This window comes from Papio anubis, chromosome 1 (assembly GCF_008728515.1).
Source record: "Papio anubis isolate 15944 chromosome 1, Panubis1.0, whole genome shotgun sequence".
Lineage (NCBI taxonomy): Eukaryota > Metazoa > Chordata > Mammalia > Primates > Cercopithecidae > Papio > Papio anubis.
This window is the reverse complement of record NC_044976.1, coordinates 14106136-14128949: the sequence shown is the minus strand read 5'-3', so window position 1 is coordinate 14128949 and position 22814 is coordinate 14106136. Positions and strand designations below refer to the sequence as shown.

Below are 22814 nucleotides of genomic sequence, written 5' to 3'. Positions count from 1 at the left end.
TGTAAGCAAGTAAGTACATTATTTACTACTTTATCTGCTCAAAAAATAAAATTAAAAACAAAAACCTCACACTGGGACACCATAGTCTACTATTAATAAATCATGCAGTCTCCCAAAATTTAGAAGTGGACTTCCATACTCTGCTCCAACAATTAGACTCTCTTCCCTTTAAATAGGAGGGCACTTAGGCTATTTTCTCTCCCAGAAACACATACTCGGAGGGTTGGCCTATGTAGAAGACAGTCGCTTCTATAATCTTTACTGTCCTAATTTCTCCTTGAAACTCTAGTTCTACATTCTTGTGCACTGGACATTTCTGTCAAAGCCAACAGGCATAAAACTCCTTCTCCCCAAGTAATTCCCACTTTGGATTTCTCTGTCTTTGCCGATGGGATTATTTTCTCACAGCCATAAAACCTGTGCATTGTTCACTTTTGACTCTTCTAGTCTTCTTTCTTCTCTCAAACCTGTAAATAAGGTCTATGCAATTTCTGATGCCCTTTTTTCGTCTTTTTTTCGAGACGGAGTCTCGCTCTGTCACCCAGGCTGGAGTGCAGTGGTGCGATCTCGATCTCGGCTCACTGCAAGCTCTGCCTCCTGGGTTCGCGCCATTCTCCTGCCTCAGCCTCCCGAATAGCTGAGACTACAGGCGCCTGCCACCAAGCCCGGCTAATTTTTTGTATTTTTAGTAGAGACGAGGTTTCACCGTGTTAGCCAAGATGGTCTCGATCTCCTGACCTCATGATCCGCCCGCCTCGGCCTTCCAAAGTGCTGGGATTACAGGCATGAGCCACTGCGCCCAGCCCAGTTTTACTCTTGTTGCCCAGGCTGGACTGCAATGGCACAATCTTGGTTCACTGCAAGCTCCACCTCCCACGTTCAAGCGATTCTCCTGCCTCAGCCTCCCAAGTAGCTGGGATTATAGGCAAGTGCCACCACGCCCGGCTAATTTTTGTATTTTTAGTAGAGACAGGGCTTCACTGTGTTGGCCAGACTGGTCTCGAACTCCTGACCTCAGGTGATCCACCCGCTTTGGCCTCCCAAAGTTCTGGGATTACAGGCGTGAGCCACCGCGCCTGTCCTGATGCTCTTTCTTCTAACCATAGTGATCAGCCTGGCTCACGCTGCCATTCTCTTGCAAGAGGACAATTGTTCTGGCTTCCAAACCACTCCGTGGATGCGTAAAGAAAGGAAATTGTTGTGACCCATAGGGGTACAGAATTCTCCAGATCTGTATCTACCTTTAGTTTTCCTAAAATACCACTTTTTTTTTTTTTTTTGGAAACACAGTCTTGCTCTGTTACCCAGGCTGGAGTGCAGTACAATGGTGTAATCTCAGCACAATGCAACCTCTGCCTCCTGGGTTCAAGCGATTCTGCTGCCTCAGCCTCCTAAGCAGTAGGATTACAGGCGTGCCACCATCATGCCTGGCTGATTTTGTATTTTTAGTAGAGATGGGGTTTCACCATGTTGGCCAGGCTGGTCTTGAACTCCTGACCTCAAGTGATCTACCCGCCTCCCAAAGTGCTGGGATTACAGGTTTGAGCCACTGCACTGGGCCAACAGTACCATTTTCAAATCACTTATTTCTTCATCTGCTTAGAAGTCCTCAATGGTTTCCACTCCTTATGAGATTAGTTTCAAACTACCATCACCACAGCTTCAGATCCCACCCCATCCTGGCTCCACTGTTTCTTTCTGGCCTTACATTCTAACTACTCTAAACCCTCTGCTTCAGCAGGAGGAATATGAATGTCGCCTTTGCCATTCACTCACTGTGACCCTCCGGTAAAATACTCCCTCTCTCCTGCTTTTTTTTCTGAATTCCACCGATGCTTCAAGATCCAGCTCAAGACCCACTTCCTCCTCAACTGACTGCCCTTTTGCAATGACTTTGCCTCTCACTCAATTCCAACACTTCTGCTCATATTACTCACAGGTACCCTACACTTTATAAGAAATAAAAGTTCTTGGTATTTGAGAAAGGTTAGATTTTAAAAGGCCCAGAAATAATGAAGGAAAAGGGAATTTGGAAAGGCAGCTCTCTCTTTTTCTTCCTCCTTTTTAACTTTAATCTACAAAAGCAAGTTATTAAAGTAAGCAACCCAGGGTGAGAAGGGCCCCTTTCACTGCTCTCCTGCATTTTCCAAAGCCTCAGCTCAAACGCTGTCTTTTGGAAAGACTCTCCTGAGCGCCTCGGTCAGAGTGAGAAAGTGGTCTCTATAGCCATCCAACATTCACCTGATTTTTGCACAGTGGTTGAGATTTCTGGCATCAAGGGGACCTGGGGCTGAATCCAAAGCCCACCACTCACGAACTCTGTATACCTGGAAGCGTGACTTGATCTTCTCTATATCTAAGTTTCCTTATGGATAAGATAGGAACTATAGTAGAACAAAGTACATAGAGCTGTTCCGAGGATGAAATAAAATTGAGTAAGATGATTACATTGAGCACCTAGCATGGTGCTTGGCACACAATAAGGAATCAATACACACTGAGTATTCTATTAGCTTCTCCTATGTATTTGTCTTTCACTCACACAGGCGCCCTCTGAGGCTCCAGCCACTAAGTCTTATCACGAAGCACTCAGCACAAGGCCCTACACACAACAGACATTTTTAAAACGGAATAATCAGTAAATTTACTTCTCCCAGGAATGTATCTCAAGATACAAATTTCTTTTTTTTTTTTTTTTTTTTTTCCCTGAAGGCTGGGTCTCACTTCCCCAGGCTGGGGCACAGTGGCACGATCACAGCTCACTGCAGCCCTGAACTCTGCAGTCACCACAGGCTCCAACATTCACCTGAAGTAGCTGGGACTACAGGTATGCACCACCACACCCAGCTAATTTTTGTATTTTTTGTAAAGGCGAGGTTTCCCCATGTTGCCCAGGCTGGTCTCAAAACTCCTGGGCTCAAGCAATTCATGCATCTCACCCTCCCAAAATGCAGGAATTACAGGTATAAGCCACTACACCCAGTCTCAAGGTACAAACTCTTAATGAGAGTTGAGGTCAGGAGCTCCCGATCAGCCTGCACAATTCAGGGGAACTCTCTCTACAAAAAGTTAAAAAAATCAGCCAGGTATGGTTGCACATGTCTGTAGTTCCAGCTACTTGGGAGGCTGAGGCTGGAGGATCACTTGAGCCCAGGAGTTGGAGGCTGAAGTGAGCTGATCGCACCACTGCACTCTAGCCTGGGTGACACAGACTCTCTCTTTAAAAAAAGAGAGAGAAAAAGCTGAAACCCAGCATGTGCTCAGGAATGCGTAGATGAACAAATGAAAGAAAATACTTTTTTTCTTTTTACATAGAAATACATAGCCAAGGAGGAAAATATTATTTGAGCAGGGGATTTTTCTACTCTAGGAACTCACTTTTCTTACAGTCTTGAGTGAGACACCCAGAATTAAGATGTATGAGACCAGTCATACACCCACAAAATGCTGCATGGTGTAGTCTTACTAAAAAACAAACAGTTGTTACTGACAGAAAAGGTGCCAACTAGTATGTAAATTACCTGGACCCTCAAGCAGAAGAATCCCTGTCTCCTTACCTGGTTGTTAAGTTCTTTAAGGGTAAGAACCACACCCAGATACCCTTACACTCCTCCCAAATCTTGGCAAAGTGTTGGTGCACAGGCTAGGCTGAAATGTGTTTGATTATACCCTACATAGCTCCTTTTATAGCTCCTTCTTCTAAACCTACGTATTCCCAATTTTTTACAGAAATATCCAAGAAATTCAGGATGCTAGACAAGGGGAGCTAGGAAGATAAAGAAGACATCACAAAATACAAAACTGGTTAAGAAATGATTAAAGAAAGAAACCTAATACCAACAGAATGCCTGGCAAGTGAAACAGTAAGTCCCAGGCTGGTGAGTTAGCAGCCTAAAGAACTACAGCCATCTGGGCAGGGCGTGGTGGATCACCTAAGGTCAGGAGTTCAAGACCAGGCTGACCAACATGGTGAAACCTCATCTCGACCAAAAATATAAAAATTAGCCCGGTGTTGTGGTAGGCGCCTGTAATCCCAGCTACTCGGGAGGCTGAGGCTGGAGAATTCGCTTGAAACCAGGAGACAGAGGTTGCAGTGAGTCAAGATCGCGCCACTGCACTTCAGCCTGGGTGACAGAGCAAGACTCCATCTCAAAAAAAAAAAAAAAAAAAAAAACTACAGCCATCTGAACAGATGCTTGAGCCTCCCCTTCTCCCATGTCAGGTAAGGATGTTGGAGGGGAGACCAAGAAATAAAAGACAGAGACGTCACCTGAGTCAACAAAGGCTTTCACAGGATGTCCATTCACTTTGCAGTTAATATAAAGCATCACTACTTGGCCAAAACTTTCCGGAGCCTCTTCCATAGCTATTGTCATGTTTTCCTCAATGTTCTGTTGCCTGTAACAGAACAAGACCAGGGACACTGAAAACATTAATTCCATGGAGAGAAATCAGTTTCAAAGTCACAATATTAAAAAACAGATTTGTACATATCTTTTGCCCCAAGCACAGCAGCCGAGTCATAGAAAAACTGGTGCTATATGGGGCAAGAGATCATTTCCTAGGAGGCAGTAAGATAAACAGCTGGCAGAAAATCTAAAGGCATAAAAATTACCCTATGTAAAACACTGAGCTGCCTTTATATATTCAGAAATAAGAAACTGGAGAGCAAGGGTCACAACCCCATTTTTCTGGCAGAATGTTAGAACTCTGGGAATGTTCCAATTTTAACTGAGGATTTATTGGGTATCTGAATACATTTCCTAAGCCCAGAACATTACAAAAAGTTCACAAACAGAAAACACAAATATTTCAACTTCTTGTGCTGCTTTATCTGCAGGACTGGGTTTTCTAATCTGTATAGAGGATAATTGTTACCTACATTGCTGAGAGGTACAAAGCATCTAGTATACAGTGCTCATATAACAGCTTATGCTACAAAAAAACTGCATCCATCGCTTAAAACTACATGTGTTTCATAGTTCATTTGATCCATGAAACGATATGTTTAAAAATTCAACATGCTGGCTAGGCACAGTGGCTCACGCCTGTAATCCCAACACTTTGGGAGGCCAAGACGGGTGGATCACCTGAGGTCAGGAGTTCAATACCAGCCTGGCTTACATGGTGAAACCCCATCTCTACTAAATATACAAAAATTAGTTGGGCGTGGTGGCAGGCGCCTGTAATCCCAGCAACTCAGGAAGCTGAGGCAGTAGAACCACTTGAACCTGGGAGGCAGAGGTTGCAGTGAGCCGAGATCGCGCCACTACACTCCAGCCTGGGTGACAGAGTGAGACACTATCTCAAAAAAAAAAAAAAAAAAAAAAAAAAAAATCAACATGCCAGGTGCAGTGGCTCACACCTGTAGTTCCAGCACTTTGGAAGGCCAAAGTAGGTGGATCCCTTGAGCTCAGGAGTTTGAGCTCGAGTTTCAGACCAGCCTGGGCAACACAGTGAAACCCCATCTTTCCCCACCAAAAGGAAAAAAAAAACCAAAAAAATCAACACAACTCTAATTCTTACATGAGAAAAACAACAAAAGGGAGTTATTGCTTACTCCAACATCTCATGTTTATTCCCAATTTTTTTCTACTCCCTTAAAACAGCATGAATCAATCTCCTTTTAAAAACATTATCAAATACTACCAACATTAATGGAAACTAGGTTAGAGGCTGGGCAACTTACCTGAAGACTGAGACACTAACAGAACAGGTTCTAAGATTCGGGATAAACTACACTGTAAATTCAGGGTTGGTAAATCATAGTCTGCTGTTTAGGCAAAAAAAGTTTTATGGAAACACAGTAGTATCATGCATTTACATACTGTCCTATTATCTATGGCTGCTTTCACATGGCAGTGGTGGAGTTGAACATGAGCAACACAGATTGTATGGTCTGGTCTGCAAAGACTAAAATACTTACTATCTGCCCATTTGTAGAAAGTCCACTAAAGCCAGGCACAGCAGCTTATGCCTATAATCCCAGCACTTTGGGAGGCCAAGGCAGGAGGATCACTCGAGGCCAGGAGTTTGACACCAGCCTGGGCAACACAGTGAGACCCTATCACTAAAATTAGCTGGGCGTGGTAGCACAAGCCTGTAGTCCCAGCTATTCAGGAGACTGGGGCAAGAGATTGCTTGGGCCTGGAAGGCTGAGGCTGCAGTGAGCTATGATGGTACCACTGCATTCCAGCCTAGACGACAGAGCAAGACACGGCCCCCCCCTTTTTTTTTTTTGGCCCTGTTTTATGGTGCTGACCCTGTCTCTTAAACAAACAAACAAAAAATAAACCTCAGGCCAAGCATTATAGGTGGCTCACAGCTATAATCCAAGCACTCTGGGAGTTGGACAGATCACTCGAGCCCAGGACTTTAAGACATGACTGGGCAACATGGTGAAACCTCGTCTCTACAAAATACAAGAAAAATTAGCCAGATGTGGTGGTGTGCCTATAGACCCAGCTACTCGGGAGGTTGATGGGGGAAGATCACCTGAGCCCGAGAAGTTGAGGCTACGAGCCATGATCGTACCACTGCACTCCAGTCTAGACGTCAGAGACCCAAATAAACAAAACTCTGCTGACTCTGGCTCTAACTATAGTTTCTGCCCTTTTCATAATAATCATTGAGCTCAAGTGAACTGATGGCTTTATCAGCCATTTTGCAACAAAGTTTAAACTCAGAAAGTCAAAGGCACCTTCCTTTAGGCAAATATGAAAGCTATCAAACCTCGGTGTTCACATACCCTGTGTAATCACTAGTGTAACAAGCCAAATGAAACTTTAACAGACATTTGATATAATTACACAGGTTTTATGCTATTGCACATTATTAAACATAGAAATAACCTAAAATTAATTGTATACTTCATCTTGCATGGACTCCCACCCAAATGAGTTTCAACAAAAAATCCTCTGCAATAACACCAGCTACTTTGGCTTTTCTGGGGTCCATATGTAGAGAGTCTCTTCAGAGGTACAAGGTTTTCACCTTTCAAAGAGTAAATGTGGTCAGGTGCAATGGCTCACACCTGTAATCCCAGCACATTGGCAGGATGAGGAGGGCGAATCACCTGAGGTCAGGAGTTCGAGACCAGCCTGGCCATGATGGTGAAACCCCGTCTTTACTAAAAATACCAAAATAGCCTGGCGTGGTGGTGCATGCCTGTAATCCCACCTACTCAGAAGGCTGAGGCAGGAGAATCGCTTGAACCTGGGAGAAGGAGGTTGCAATGAGCTGAAATTGTGCCACTGCACTCAGGCCTGGGCGACAGAACAAGACTCCATCTTGAGCAGGGGGTGGGGAAGAGAACAGATGTGTTACCCCATTTCCTTCACTCAAGCCCTAGAAAGAAACATGAGCCATATGGACACTATCTATTTCATTTCTCTTATTTATTTTTTTGAGACGAAGTTTCATAATGACTTAGGGCTGTCAATTAATTCTAGTGTACAATTATATATATATTTTTTTTCCCCTAAGATGGGGGTCTCACTCTCTTGCCCAGGTTGGAATGCAATCACAGCTTACTGCAGCCTCCAACTCCTGGGCTTGAGGCATCTTCCTGCCTCAGCCTCCTGAGTAGCTAGGACAGAAGGTGCATGCCACCACACCTGACTAATTTATTTTATTTTTTGTAAAGACAGAGTCTCACTTTGCTGCCCAGGCTGGTCTCAAACTCCTCGCTTCGAGCAAAGTGTTGGGATTATAGGCATGAGCCACCATGACTAGCCTATATTTCTGATTTCAAATGTAGTAAGAAGAGTATGAGGCAGGGCATGGTGCTCACACTTGTAATCCCAGCACTCTGAGAGGCTGAGGTGGGAGATCAATTGAGGTCAGGAGTTTGAGACTAGCCTGGCCAACATGGCAAAACCTTGCCTCAAAAAAAAAAAAAAAAAAAAAAAAAAAACACATGAAATAAAGAAAAGAAAAATGAAAAAGAAGAAGGAGGAAGGGCTAAGTGCTGTGGCTCATGTCTATAATCCCAGCACTTTGGGAGGCTGAGGCGCGTGGATTGCGTGAGCTCAGGAGTTCAAGACCAGCCTGGGCAAGATGGTGAAATCCTGTCTCTTCAAAAAATGAAAAAATTAGCTGGGCATGGTGGCGGATGCCTGTATTCCCAGCTATTTGGGAGGCTAAGGTAAGAGGAACACCTCAGTCTGGGGGAGGTCCAGGCTGCAATAAGCTAGTTATTGTGCCAATGTACTCCAGCCTGGGTGACAGAGAGAGACCTTGTCTAAAAAAAAAAAAAAAAAAAAAAGATAAAAAGAATGAGAAGTTTAAAAAAGCATGATTTGATTTCTAAGTTGATAGTGTAATACAATGACCAAGTTAGGCTTCATTTAAGTAACCGAAATGACGACACAGTCCCTAAAAGGCTAAGTAGTCTAAGTGTAAGTATCATTGCTGTTATCCTCTTCTTAGTTATACTTTTTCACAATTAGCAAACAAAAACTGACTTGAAGCGGGAAAAGCAGCTGTCCTTTTTTTCAGAGAATGACTGAACAGAATCTTGCTTGTGACTATCAGTGTGACTGAGGCCGGAACGGCGTCACTGTCCTTGCCTGAGCTCCATGCCCAACAATTCTGATTCATCAGATTTGAGAGAAGAGCCCAAGCATCTGCATTTTTAAAAGCTTCTCATATGATTTTACTATAGCCCCAGGTGAGAACCACTGCATTACAGAAACTGAGGGCTGGAAACATGTCCAATATTCAGTTTATCCACTGAGGCCAGTACAAGAAATGCAGCAGGAAAACAGACTTAGGACTACCAATGTTCCATCAGCTCAGAGCCCTCTCTAATCCAATCATGTTTAAGCCCTGGATTTAGTCAGGACTTACACAATATGTCTAAAGAAAGAGGGTCAAATCAGCCCATGTAATATGCAACCAGCCTTGCGGTCTCACCAGAGGGTGGCTTCTGCTCAGTCTGGGGGTCATTTATCTAGAACTGTGTTATGATGTTCTGTCTGCTAGTCAGGGAGTCTTCCTTAAAATTTTAGAACAGAAAGTCATTAAACTCAGTACCTATATCTTTGTCATGTCGAATCGAAATGCATAGAAAATGAAAGAGGAGAGACTAAACTAAAAGACTGAGGTTACTATCTCAACTGTAAAACAGAGAAGCTGCCTCCAAGCAGATGCCCAACTAATGTTAGATACCCTGCAGTTTGGGAAATCTGGAGTCTCTGAGTCTTGTTCTTTAGATGAACAGGTCATTCATTACCTGATATCTTCTTCTATCTTTGCCTGAGCTTCAAGGTCAAAGGGATCAGCAGAAAACAGACGAATCCTTTCTTGCTCTCTCCGGGCTCGGTCCTGCTGCTGCTCCACCAGGACTCTAGAGAATTTCTCTACAAAAATAAGGGAGAAAAATCTTCAATACCGCTGTATTTTCAACCTTTATCAATACTTTCCCACACCAAACAATTTCTCAAACTACAACTGTAAGATGCAGAGAGGATGCCTAAAGCTTATTTGAAATGAGCAATTACATTTACTTTCTATTCTCCGAGTCAAGGCTATTTCGTCATTTAAATTCAGCATAAAGAAAGTATTTGTGGCTGGGTGTGGTAGCTCACACCTGTAATCTCGACACTTTGGGAGGCTGAGGTGGGAGGACCATTTGAGCCTAGGAGTTCGAGACCAGCCTGGGCAACATAGCAAGACCTTGTCTCTACAAAAAATACAAAAATTAGCCGAGCATGGTGGTGCATGCCTGTAGTCCCAGCTACTGTTGGGTGGGGGTTCAAGTGTGGGGGGATGGCTTGAGTCCAGGAGGTCGAGGCTGCAGTGAGCTGTGATGGCACCACACACTCCAGCCTGGGTGACATGGTGAGACCCTGTCTTAAAAAAAAAAAGTATTTGCAAAAATCTTTTATAAGAAGTTATCTATCATATTTGTTTCTACTCAGAGGTAACAACTTTCCAATTTAAAACAGTGGGGAGTGATCATGTGGCAGATGAATGTCCCCACTCCTCCCCTCCCCGTTACTCCCCATTGTCCTCATTGTCCTATTACCTAGAAACAAAATACAGCATTATATAATCTCCTTTTCATCTTCTAGTTTCATTTCCTTTATAATATGCCCTGCCTTAAGCCAGATAAATTAAGTATAAACTATTGTTAGTCTACCTATATTTTGTGTGTGTTCTGATGAAATAATAGGCAGGAAAATTAGAGAAAACACTGCTTGCTACAAGATGTACATTACAACAAGAATCTATTTTGCAATTTGTCTTTTTTTTTGAGATGGAGTTTCACTCTTGTTGCCCAGGCCGGAGTGCAATGGCGCAATCTCGGCTCACTACAACCTCCACCTCCCGAGTTCAAGTGATTCTCCTGCCTCAGCCTCCCAAGTAGCTGGGATTACAGGCACCTGCCACCACGTCCAGCTAATTTTTTGTATTTTTAGTAGAGATGGGGTTTCACAATGTTGGCCAGGCTGGTGCTGAACTCCTGACCTCAGGTGATCCACCGTGCCCGGCCTATTTTGCAATGTCTTAAATGGTGGTACGTTTAAGTGTGCAAACTTAAATGCCTCATCATCACGGTCTTTGGTGATTAGACATACTGACATAAAAAATTAAAAGATATTGTGACAAGGTTTATCTGAACTACTAATGCACACAATACAGATGGATCTAAAAAGCATTAAGTTGAGTGAAAGTACTTTGGGAGGCCCAGACAGGTGGATCACGACGTTAGGAGTTTGGGACCAGTCTGGCCAACATGGTGGCCAGGAGTTTGGGACCAGTCTGGCCAACATGTATTATCTACTAATAATACAACAATTAGCTGGGTGTGGTAGTGTACGCCTGTAGTCCCAGGTACTTGGGAGGCTGAGGTGGGAGAATTGCTTGAATCTGGGAGGTGAAGGTTGCAGTGAGCAGAGATCGCACCACTGCACTACAGCCTGGGAGACAGAGTGAGACTCCCTCTCAAAAAAAAAAAAAAAAAAAAAAAAGCTTAACACGAAAGAGCAGACACTCTATTATTCCATATACATGAAGACAGGCGAAACTAAACTGTAAGATTATCAAAACAGTAGTAACCTATAAGGAGAGGAAACTGACTAGCAAGGAACATAGTGGAACTTTCCGGAGTGAGAGAAATGTCCTGTGTCTTGATTGGGCTTACAGGAGTTTGTCAAAACTCAAGGAATTGTATATTTAAAATCTATGTATTTCGCTGTAAGGTAAAGATTGCCAATTTAAAGACAGTCAATTGAGGAATGAGTCATTAAGTGTCTGTTATGTTTTTAGACTTAACCCAATTTAACTCATAAATCCAAGAGTAAAATGAGAGCAATTTACAGAGAAAACTCGATTCATAAAGATGGCTAAAAGTTGGCTGAGTGCGACAGCTCATGTCTGTAATCCCAGCACTCTGGGAGGCCAAGGCAGGCAGGCTGCTTGAGCCCAAGAATTTGAAACCAGCCTGGACAACATGGCAAAACTCCATCTCTACAAAAAATAACTTGCAGTACACTGAGGTTAAGGTGATTTCATTTTGCCATACAGGGCACTGAACCTGTTTCCTGTAACTAAAAAAAATGCCAGCTGGCATCAGCTGGCTTGTTGGTGCTCTTTAATTGAAGATCTAACAGGTTAAAATATCAGTACCGGGCGGGCACGGTGGCTCACGCCTGTAATCTCAGCACTTTGAGAGGCTGAGGCAGGCGGATCACGAGGTCAGGAGATCGAGACCATCCTGGCTAACACGGTGAAACCCCATCTCTACTGAAAACAAAAAATCGGCCCAGGCGTGGCGGCAGGCACCTGTAGTTACAGCTACTCAGGAGGCTGAGGCAGGAGAATGGTGTGAACCTGGGAGGCAGATCTGGCAGTGAGCCAAGACTGCGCCACTGCACTCCAGCCTGGGTAACACAGCGAGACTCCATCTCAAAAAAAAAAAAAAAAAAAAAAAAAAAATCAGTACCTAGGTTATGCGCTGCCAAAACAATGAGGAAAACAAAAAGTAAACCGAGGGGGGTGGCCTAGATGGATTTCACTCCGAAAACTCTATTGCTGATTCCCATTAACTCGGCCTTTGACTTTAGCACTAATCTACCTCTCACAGAGAAAAAACTGGTATGTTCAATAAATCATTTGACACAGTGTTGCTTGAGTCTCTTCACATTTGCTATGACACAGCTTCTTCACCTCAGGCCAGCCTAACAGCCTTCCAAATTTATAAGCTTACCAAGGTCTCCACTGAGCAGAGCTTCTGCCAGGGGTGGATTGCGTTCCTTCAGCAAGGACAGCTCATGCGGGTTGGCCAGCAACATACCTCGGAGCAAGGCTGGATTGTCCAAGCCCTGAGGAGATGAAGTTATTTCTCCAGGAGATGAGTGGGACTGCTGTGTTCCTGGTGGCTGGCGCTGCCGGGGACTTGATGTGCCAGGCACAGCTATACTACTGAAATCTATTCGGGGTAAGTCTGTTGGGGAAAATCAATTCAGTTTACTCAAATTACTCTACAAAAACAAGCACTTGAAGGAAACAGCAGAACACTTGCTCATACATGGTACATGACAACAGCAAAGGTAACTGTAGACTTTACCCTTGTTCTTTCTCATGCTGACTCTGAATATAAAGACTGCAGGCTGAGAGTGAATCAATAGGAAAGAAGAAAAATAGGGGGAAGGTGACAGTAGTAACCCCAAATTTTTAGCTTATAAAATATCTCGGCCGGGCGCGGTGGCTCAAGCCTGTAATCCCAGCACTTTGGGAGGCCGAGACGGGCGGATCACGAGGTCAGGAGATCGAGACCATCCTGGCTAACAAGGTGAAACCCCGTCTCTACTAAAAAATACAAAAAACTAGCCGGGCGAAGTGGCGGGCGCCTGTGGTCCCAGCTACTCGGGAGGCTGAGGCAGGAGAATGGCGTGAACCCAGGAGGCGGAGCTTGCAGTGAGCTGAGATCCGGCCACCGCACTCCAGCCTGTGGGACAGAGCCAGACTCAGTCTCAAAAAAAATAAAATAAAATAAAATAAAATAAAATAAAATATCTCACAACAGACATCAGATTTTTAATTTATGTTTTTAAATAATTAAAGCCGCCGGGTGCGGTGGCTCACACCTGTAATCCCAGCACTTTGGGAGGCCAAGGCAGCTGGATCACTTGAGGTCAGAAGTTCCAGACCAGCCTGGTCAACATGGTGAAACCCCATCTCTACTAAATATACAAAAATTAGCTGGGGGTGGTGGCAGTCGTCTGTAATCCCAGCTACTTGGGAGGCTGAGGCAGGAGAATCGTTTCAACCCGGGAGGCGGAGGTTGCAGTGAGCCAAGATCGTGTCATTGCACTCCAGCCCAGGCGTCAAGAATGAAACTTTGCCAGGCGCGGTGGCTCAAGCCCGTAATCCCAGCACTTTGGGAGGCCCAGACAGGCGGATCACGAGGTCAGGAGATCGAGACCATCCTGGCTAACACGGTGAAACCCCGTCTGTACTAAAAAATACAAAAAACTAGCCAGGCGAGGTGGCGGGCGCCTGTAGTCCCAGCTACTCGGGAGGCTGAGGCAGGAGAATGGCGTAAACCCGGCAGGCGGAGCTTGCAGTGAGCTGAGATCTGGCCACTGCACTCCAGCCTGGGTGACAGAGTGAGACTCCATCTCAAAAAAAAAAAAAAAAAAAAAAAAAGAAGAAGAATGAAACGTTGTATCAAAAAAAAAAAAAAAATTAAAGCTAGTTTCAATAAATATAATTGCATAAGTCTGGATGTTGTTCTTGAGAAAAATCCTACTCTGGTCTGACATATGGTTCAAACAGCCTTGGCGCTTGGATAAAAGAATTTTTTGTTTTTTTGTTTTTTTTTTTTGAGACAGAGTCTTGCCTTGTTGCCCAGGCTGGAGTGCAACGGCGCGATCTTGCCTCACTGCAACCTCTGCCTCCTGGGTTCAAGTGATTCTTCTGCCTCAGCCTCCTGAGTAACTGCGATTACAGGCGTCTGCCACTAAGCCCACCTAATTTTTTGTATTTTTAGTAGAGATGGGATTTCACCATGTTGGCCAGGCTGGTCTCGAACTCCTGACCTCAGGTGAGCCACCCACCTCAGGCTCCCAAAGTGCTGGGATTATAAGAGTGAGCCACCCTGCCCAGCCGGATCAAAGGATATTATATATATCAAGTGAGCAGCATAAATATTAGATGCTAAATTCTGCAAGTCAGTGCTAAACGTATTGGCTCAGGGAAGTTCTTAATAGTTCTCTGAATTTATACTTTCATCTGTGCATCTCTGCTAACTCTTCTCATGCCCCTGGGGGGCTAAACAGTGTCATCATTTTATAGAAAAGAAGAAAAGGGACTTGCATCGGTTCTCAGTGCTGATTACACCAAAAACTACTATATTTTAGAAGCCAGAACTCCCAGGTTCTATATGCCAGGCTCGGCTGACCTTACTAAACTGAAAGGAAAATAAAAGGGAATTTTAATTCTTACACAAAGGACTCACACATTGTATGACCCCATTTATATGAAATGTCCCAAATAGGTAAATACATAGAGACAGAAAGTAGACCTGTAGTTGTCTAGGCTGCGGAGTCTAGGGGGAAATGGGAGATGACTATAAATGGGTATAGGATTTATTTTTAAAGTAATGGAAATACGCTAAAATGGATTGTGGTGACGGTTACACAACTCATGAATATAGTAAACAAAAATTAAATGCATGAATTGTATCTCAATAAAACTGTTATTTAAAAAAGAAAAATGAAAAAGAAAAGTAAACAAGGAGAACCAGAATGAGGGGTTAGGCCTGAGTCAATGAACATTCCTTCAACTCCAAAAAATATATTTGATGGTCAAACTTGTCTGAACAATGAGTACTGTTCTTAGAGATAATTGTGTTTAATGTTATAAATGACAGTACACTAAGCAATTCCACAGTGATCAGAATTATAGCACAATCCTTGCACTATTAAGGATTTTATATAAACTAAAAAACCAAAAAACAAACAAACTTGTCTCAAGTCTGGGACTATCCTGAAGCCTTTCTGGACCTCAGATAGAAAAAGAGAAAGCTTAAACTCATGATGTAACATTTCTACCCTTTAGCAGGGGTTCAATTAGCCACTTTCTTCAACTCCCAACCAAGGAAAAGGTGAAGTTAACAGGATGATCTCTGTGAGGTAGCTAATCTATACCAGCCAGGAAAAAACATATATGGGTGGGCCCTCTTTGCAGGTCAAGACATTTTATCTCCACCCGTTATACATTATCTTGAGAGTCCATTCACTTCAGAGTAATTCTCAAAAACATGTTTACTTAATAGACCAGATCACTCCCGCCCCAACCCGTTGGCTCTCTTGTCCATATGCAACAATACAGGGGGTGGTGGGGGAAGAAGTAAATTCCAGAATTAACAATCTCATCAAATTAACCAAAGGAAGATGTGGTTTTTACTGATTGTCACAGTTGTTTAAATACGTTTAACTTCTTTAGAAAGAAGTTTTAACTTCTTTCTAAAGTTTAACTGTGGCCCCAAGGGACTAATGTCTTCCAGATCTGGTGGAGCCAGTCCTTGATGGTCTCAGTAAGCTCCAGTTTCAGGCTGAATGGAAACACTGTGGTTAAAGCTGCAGTCAGTCTGTCATCACCCAGACACTGCCAGCATCTGCCACCATAAACGTTAAAACTGGTGACCTACGGGCTAAACACTATTTAAGAAAATCTATCTGAATATGGCAGGGAATGGAAAAAAACCACACATTTCACCAAGCTGTTTCACATTAAGACCTTATAAAACACTTTGTGGATCCATAAGCCACTTCAAGTATCTGAACAAAGGTATGACCCTCTGTTTATCCAGTACACACACACGTTCACATCCACACAATTCTGCATATTATTTTAGTGACATAGAACCTACTAAATCCCAGTGCACAGATTTCAGACCATAAACATCTATTATAAAAGGAGCATCAAAGATAGATAAATGTTTCTTTGTATGTGATTAACACAGTTGGTAGGAAAGAACCACAACTTGGTGGTCAAGCTGCTTAAAGTTTATCAAGTTCAGCATAATGGAAAAAAATCACATTTTAATTCCTGTGCCCTCACTTAATAGTCATGTAACTTTAAAGACATCATTTAAAATCTGGCTTCATAATTATAAATTATTATGCAAATTATTATGTAAATCCTCACACAATCAAGTTATGAGATCATGTGAAATACAGCTCCAAGTGCCTGGCCGGCTATAAAATGCTCCAGAAAGGCTTGGCCACTGAAGGACAGACACAAAATAGCAAAATCATAGGCTTACGCATTCTTTCAAGTCCTTCCCAAGGATAAAGATTATTGTATAATTATCACTGATAACAGAAGCTAATATTTATTGAGGGCTTGCTATGTGCTGAAGATTTTACATGCATTAGCCTCACGTCAGCTTTAGGAGTTGGGGTTAATTATGGCACCTATCTTATAGAAGAGGAAACCAATTTAGAGACGTTAAAATGCTTGTTCAAGGTTACACAGCAGGGAAAAGGCAGAGTCAGGATCTGTATTCTGCAGTCTGAATCCAAAGCAAATCCAAAACTCTGAGGCGCTACGCTCTGCTACCTGCTGATGGCTGTGCTGGGGGATGCTCAACCACCAGATGTCTTACTTGGGAACTGCACTGGAGGTCGAGGGTCTGCATTCTCCTTCTGTCGTAAAATCACAACGTCCCCATCTTTCAAGCCATAAGAAGCCAATGATCTGTGGTTGTCTGTGAGAGGTCTTTCAGCATAGACGATCTACAACAAGAAAAGATACACAACAGTATAATGCACTGAGAAGTAACAGAGCACAAAGCAGAAGGACCAGTTTTCCTCTGAATCAGATGTCACACTCCGTTCAAACCCTCCAGTGGATTCCCACCACATCCAGAACAAAACCCACAGTCCTTCCCGTCACCTATCAGGACCAAACAATTTGGCCCCTGGCTCTCCTTCTGACTTCGTCTTTCACTATGACTGCTGTTCCTCAAATAACAGGGATCAACTTCCCCTTCAGGGCTGTTTCTCTTGTTTTCTCTACCTGAGGAATGTTCTTTTTCAACTCCTTTTTTTTCCTTTTACGTCTCTGATCAAACATTACTCTTTAGAGTTCTTCCCTAATATGTTATTTAAAATATACTCTCGACTAACACAATATATATTTACTTATTTATTGTCCTTCTGCCCCATTAAATGTAAACTACTTGAGGACAAGGACTTTGTTTCATTCACCAGATCATAAATGCTTAGAACAGGGCCTGTTATATAACTGATGCTCAAATATTTGATGAACTAAAGAATGAATTTACGAAAATTGATATAATTTTAGATTTAATTTTTAGCAGGGAGGAAAAGGGAATGATTTATTCTGGGTATGCTAACTAACTACAGTACTACTAAATAAAGTGTACACTTTGAAATAATCTTGTACACTGGCAAAAGGTTCCCAAACATCATCCTTCTTGCACTGCATTCTTCCTTCTCTTCTACCATTCCCAAAGTTGTATCACTCTGGGCTGGGCACGGTGGCTCACGCCTGTAATCCCAGCACTTTGGGAGGCCAAGGCAGGTGGATCACGAGGTCAGGGATTCGAGACCAGCCTGGCCAACATGGTGAAACTCTGTCTCTACTAAAAATACACAAACTAGCCAGGTGTGGTGGCATGCACCTGTAATCCCAGCTACTCCAGAGGCTGAGGCAGGAGAATTGCTTAAACCCGGGAGGCAAAGGTTGCAGTGCTGAGATCGCACCACTGCACTCTAGTCTGGGCAAGCAAGACTCCGTCTTGGTGGCGGGGCGGGGCGGGGCGGGGGGCAAGACTGGAAAATAAAGTGAAACTAAGAAAATAACAACTAAATACAAGTGGAAAAAAATAATTAGGAATGTACTACTAATAAAAATATTTTATGATGTGTAATCATACTGAAGAAAACCTGAGAGCACAAACAGATGAAATAACGTACTATAGATAGAAAGAACAAAGGTACCCTATAATTTTATTACGAAAAAACATAAAATCTGCCCTGCATTATTACATACTCCAGAAAGGCATTCAGAATAAACTCAGGCTTTGAAAGGTTTTCCTCCTAATGATTCACTTTTCACCAGGCCACATGCAAACTGAGGAACCTGAGTTCTACCCTGGCTCTGCCAGTAACTCCATACAAGGGGCATGACACTCAGCAGGTCCAGGCCTCACCCTTTCCATGTGTCAAGCAAGCAGGTGGGCTAGATCATCATTACAGCTGTCCCTTCCAGTTCTCTCTGCTAACATTATCATTCTATGTTTCCTTACAGCTTTCATAGTAAGGTTACCTGAAATAAAAACTGAAAACACAGCATTTAAACTGGAAAAAAAGTGATTCTGTCATATCTGCTCTCAGAATTTATAGACATGAGGAATAGAACACGAAAATGAGTTCCTACCAAAATCGAATTCTGAATATGAGCAAATTTGTAGGCCCAATTATACAAGTTTTATGCATGACTTGAAAAAATACTATTAAGTTCTTTTTTTTTTTTTTTTTTTGAGGCGGAGTCACGGTCTGTCGCCCAGGCTGGAGTGCAGTGGCCGGATCTCAGCTCACTGCAAGCTCCGCCTCCCAGGTTTACGCCATTCTCCTGCCTCAGCCTCCCGAGTAGTTGGGACTACAGGCACCCGCCACCTCGCCCGGCTAGTTTTTTGTATTTTTTTTTAGTACAGACGGGGTTTCACCGTGTTAGCCAGGATGGTCTCGATCTCCTGACCTTGTGATCCGCCCATCTCGGTCTCCCAAAGTGCTGGGATTACAGGCTTGAGCCACCGCGCCTGGCCACTATTAAGTTCTTAATGCCCAATCCGCTGAGTTAAAAAACATTTCAGATCTGGTATGATGGCTCACACCTGTAATCCTAGCACTTGGGGAGGCTGAGGCGGGAGCATTGCTTAACCCATTTAGGCCAGAGGTTGCAGATTTTTTGTGTGTGAAAAAATCATACCTTGGCAATGACCTTGAGCGGTAAGATATAACTCCCACAAGCTGGGTTAAGCCCTGGAGTTTGAGATCAGCCTGGGCAACATAGTGAGAATCCATATCTAAAAAAATTTTTTAAATGGCCAGCCATGGTAGCATGTGACTGTAGTCCCAGCTACTTAGGAGTCTGAGGCAGGAGGATTGCTTAAGCCCAGGAGGTCCAGGCTGTAGTGAGCTGCGGTTGTACCACTGCACTCCAGCCTGGGGACAGAGTAAGACCCTGCCTCTTAAAAAACAAAAACAAACAAACAAAAAGAACCACATTTCAACAGACTGCAACTGTCACTCCCATCATCCCATTCACACACCCTTATTTAAGCACATATTTCACAGTAAAAGTACATCAGCATCAACACAGATTTTCTGCAAAACAACTGGGAGTCATATTACAACTTGTGAGACTGCTTGGAAAACCACATAAATCAGAAGTGATCAGCATCACAGGTTGAGGTGTGCAACAAGAAAAAAGAGGTATGCCAAGAGAAATGGCAGGTAGACAGGCTCTTACAGCATAGCATCAACACTGTGAAGCCACTGTCAACAACTTACTCTTTAATTTTCCAGTTTCAGAAATTTGACTATCAGTATATTCAGAGATACATCAACAGTCTCCTGGGAGCAGAGGCACATTCTAACTGCATTTATTTATTTATTTATTGAGACGGAGTCTCGCTCTGTAGCCCCAGGTGGAGTGCAGTGGCAGGATCTCGGCTCACTGCAAGCTCCGCCTCCCGGGTTCACGCCATTCTCCTGCCTCAGGCCTCCTGAGTAGCTGGGACTACAGGCTCCTGCCACCATGCCCAGCTTTTTTTTTTTTTTTTTGGTATTTTTAGTAGAGACAGGGTTTCGCCGTGTTAGCCAGCATGGTCTCAATCTCCTGACTTTGTGATCCGCCCGTCTCTGCCCCCTAAAGTGCTGGGATTACAGAGTGAGCCAACGCGCCCGGTCATTAACTGTATTTATAAACGAAAATTTATTTATTTGCAAGGAGGAATCAAACTCAGGAGAATCAAAATGATCCTATGCAGGCTGGGTGCCGTGGCTCACGCCTGTAATACCAACACTTTGGGAGGATGAGGTAGGAAGATTGTTTGAGGCCAGGAATGCAAAGCCAGACTGGGCAACACAACAAGACCCCACCTCTAAAATAATAATAATAATAATAATTAGCTGGCATGGTAGCATATGCCTGTAGTCTCAACTATTTGGGAGACTGAAGCAGGAGGATCACCTGAGCCCAGGAGTTCACGGTTGCAGTGAGCTATGATTGTACCACAGCACTCCAGCCTGGGAAACAGAATAAGATCTTGTCTCTTAAAATAAAAAAAAGAAGAAGAAGAAAACTGCAATTGGAACAACTGTCGGATTTCAAAGCCCATACTCAAGTATTATATACAGCTTTCCCAAACATAACCCTGAAGTGGCCTGGTGAATTATGTGGGTGACTTTTAACAAGCACTACTAAGCCATCCATTGCCACAAAGAGACTCTATCCACCAGGAGGATTAAAATACTGTCCACTGCTCAACGCATCCCCATGCCCTGAACATGAGGAAACACCACCAACTGCCCGCTCTGACTCCCACTTCACAGATGCCATACTTCATTCCATCACTGCTTAGTTGCCACAGTATTTCCTCAGCAGACAATATCATTTTTTAAAGGAAGGCAGCATGATCTAACAAATAAAAATGTAAAATCTAGATAATCACCACACTGAGCATGTCTATGAAATATGGAATGTTGCTCCAGCGCCAATTTCCTGGAAACACTAGACTGAAGAACCTGGGTGAGGAGCACGCGTTCCTCACACTGACGAAGCAGCAGCTGTGCTCCGTTTTAGTCTAAGGACATAAATGAGATCAACTAAAGCTCAGCTAAAATTGTAATTGCCACAAAGAACTGATTTCATTTTGTTTAAACAGGCTTAAGAGTCCAAGACAGACAATTATTTTGCAGCAAAAGTCCCAAAATAAATCCATGTGATCTTCCAACGGAACATGAGTATCTATTAGACATGGCTTCAAATCTCTACCAATCAAAACAAAAGGCGTTCCACGGCAGCATTCTCGATCCTTCCACCACGCATGTTACCCAACTCAACAGCTACAAAGCCCAAAATTCAAGTTTTGCCAGTTATAAGAACATACAACAAGAAAATGTATACAGCTATGAGTCTTAATCAGCAAAACTGGCGCAACTGCTGGTACTTACTCCAGAGGAGGCACCCCAGAGACTGAATTATAATCTTAATCAACATTTGACAACAGACTAATTAATAAAACTCCAGAACTTTTAAGCATGAGGTCAGGTGTTTTCTGGTCTCTGAATGAGAGCCTTCTGTTAACAAAAAGCTTAACAATTTCTAGCATTAAAGAACATAAACTGGTAGGCCAGGTGCAGTGGCTCACACCTGTAATCCCAACACTTTAGGAGGCCGAGGCGGGAGGACTGCTTGAGGTTAGGAGTTCAAGCCCAGCACTGGCAAGACCTCGTCTCAAAAAAAAAAAAAAAAAAAAAAAGTCTCAGCTACTTGGGAGGATCCCTTGATCCCAACATGTTGAGGATACAGTGAGTTGTGATTGCAACACTGCATTCCAGCCCAAGTGAGAGCGAGATCCCATCTCTAAAAAATAAAGAATAAAGATAAAACAAGGACCATAAACTGGCTACAAAACACTTGGAATTACATCTGAATGGCTTCATAATAGTATTGCCATTAATCAAATGCCCACTATCTACCAAGTGATCTACATATTCTACCCCATGTAATAGCCAATTTGACTTGTATAACCCTCTCTGGAAGGCAATTCGGCAACAGTTACTAAAAACCTTTCAAAGACTTTGTCTTTGATCTGGCAACTGCATATCTAAGAATTTATCCTGAGAAAATAACAGAAATGAGGCCGGGCGCGGTGGCTCAAGCCTGTAATCCCAGCACTTTGGGAGGCCGAGACGGGCGGATCACGAGGTCAGGAGATCGAGACCATCCTGGCTAACACGGTGAAACCCCGTCTCTACTAAAAAATACAAAAAACTAGCCGGGCGCGGTGGCGGGCACCTGTAGTCCCAACTACTCGGGAGGCTGAGGCAGGAGAATGGCGTGAACCCGGGAGGCGGAGCTTGCAGTGAGCTGAGATCCAGCCACTGCACTCCAGCCTGGGCGGCAGAGCGAGACTCCGTCTCAAAAAAAAAAGAAAATAATAGAAATGGAGGCTACAGCCTTAAGTATACAGATGTTCATGCCATGTTACTTATAACTGCTTCCAATTTTCCTCAGTATTATGCTTAATAAAAGGGAGATTGTTAAATAAATTACAATACATCTATATGATGGTATACCATGTACCCTTTAAAATCATCAATTTGGGGCCAGTTGCGGGGGCTCAAGCCTGTAATCCCAGCACTTCGGGAGGACAAGGCAGGCGGATCATCTGAGGTCAGGAGTTTGAGACCAGCCTGGCCAACATAGTGAAACCCCATCTCCAAAGAAAATTAAAAAATCAGTCAGATGTGGTGGAGCACACCTGTAGTCCCAGCTACTTGGGAGGCTGAGGTGGCAGGATCACTTGAGCCCAGGAGGTTGAGGCTACAGTGACCCGTGATCGTACTACTGCCTAGGTGACAGAGCGAGACCGTCTCAAAACAAAAAAACAAACACATATAAGATAAAACAGTGGTTTACAAACCACAAATCATGCTGTGTGCATTTTCAAGATCATACAATTACTGCTATTATTTGCCTTTCATTTGAGGGTCCTTATACATTGTGCCTACTTTTTCCATGTGCCACCTACAGAGGTAAAT

General features: G+C 43.4%; 1 protein-coding gene across 4 annotated transcripts in view; it reads right to left on the bottom strand.

Annotated features, from left to right (window-relative positions):
* DDI2 (DNA damage inducible 1 homolog 2) overlaps positions 1-22814 on the bottom strand; it is a 53029-nt gene that overhangs the window by 26754 nt on the left and 3461 nt on the right. For 3 of the 4 annotated variants that reach the window (XM_009199514.3, XM_009199487.3, XM_009199581.2), the window contains exons 2-5: positions 16622-16751; positions 12215-12451; positions 9236-9362; positions 4271-4398 (exon numbers count right to left, since the gene is read on the bottom strand). In XM_009199514.3, the coding sequence (XP_009197778.2) occupies positions 4271-4398; positions 9236-9362; positions 12215-12451; positions 16622-16751 (622 nt within the window). Of the gene's footprint in view, positions 1-4270; positions 4399-9235; positions 9363-12214; positions 12452-16621; positions 16752-22814 lie in introns of those variants that run through there. The other variant, XM_009199545.3, reaches the window with a different exon arrangement.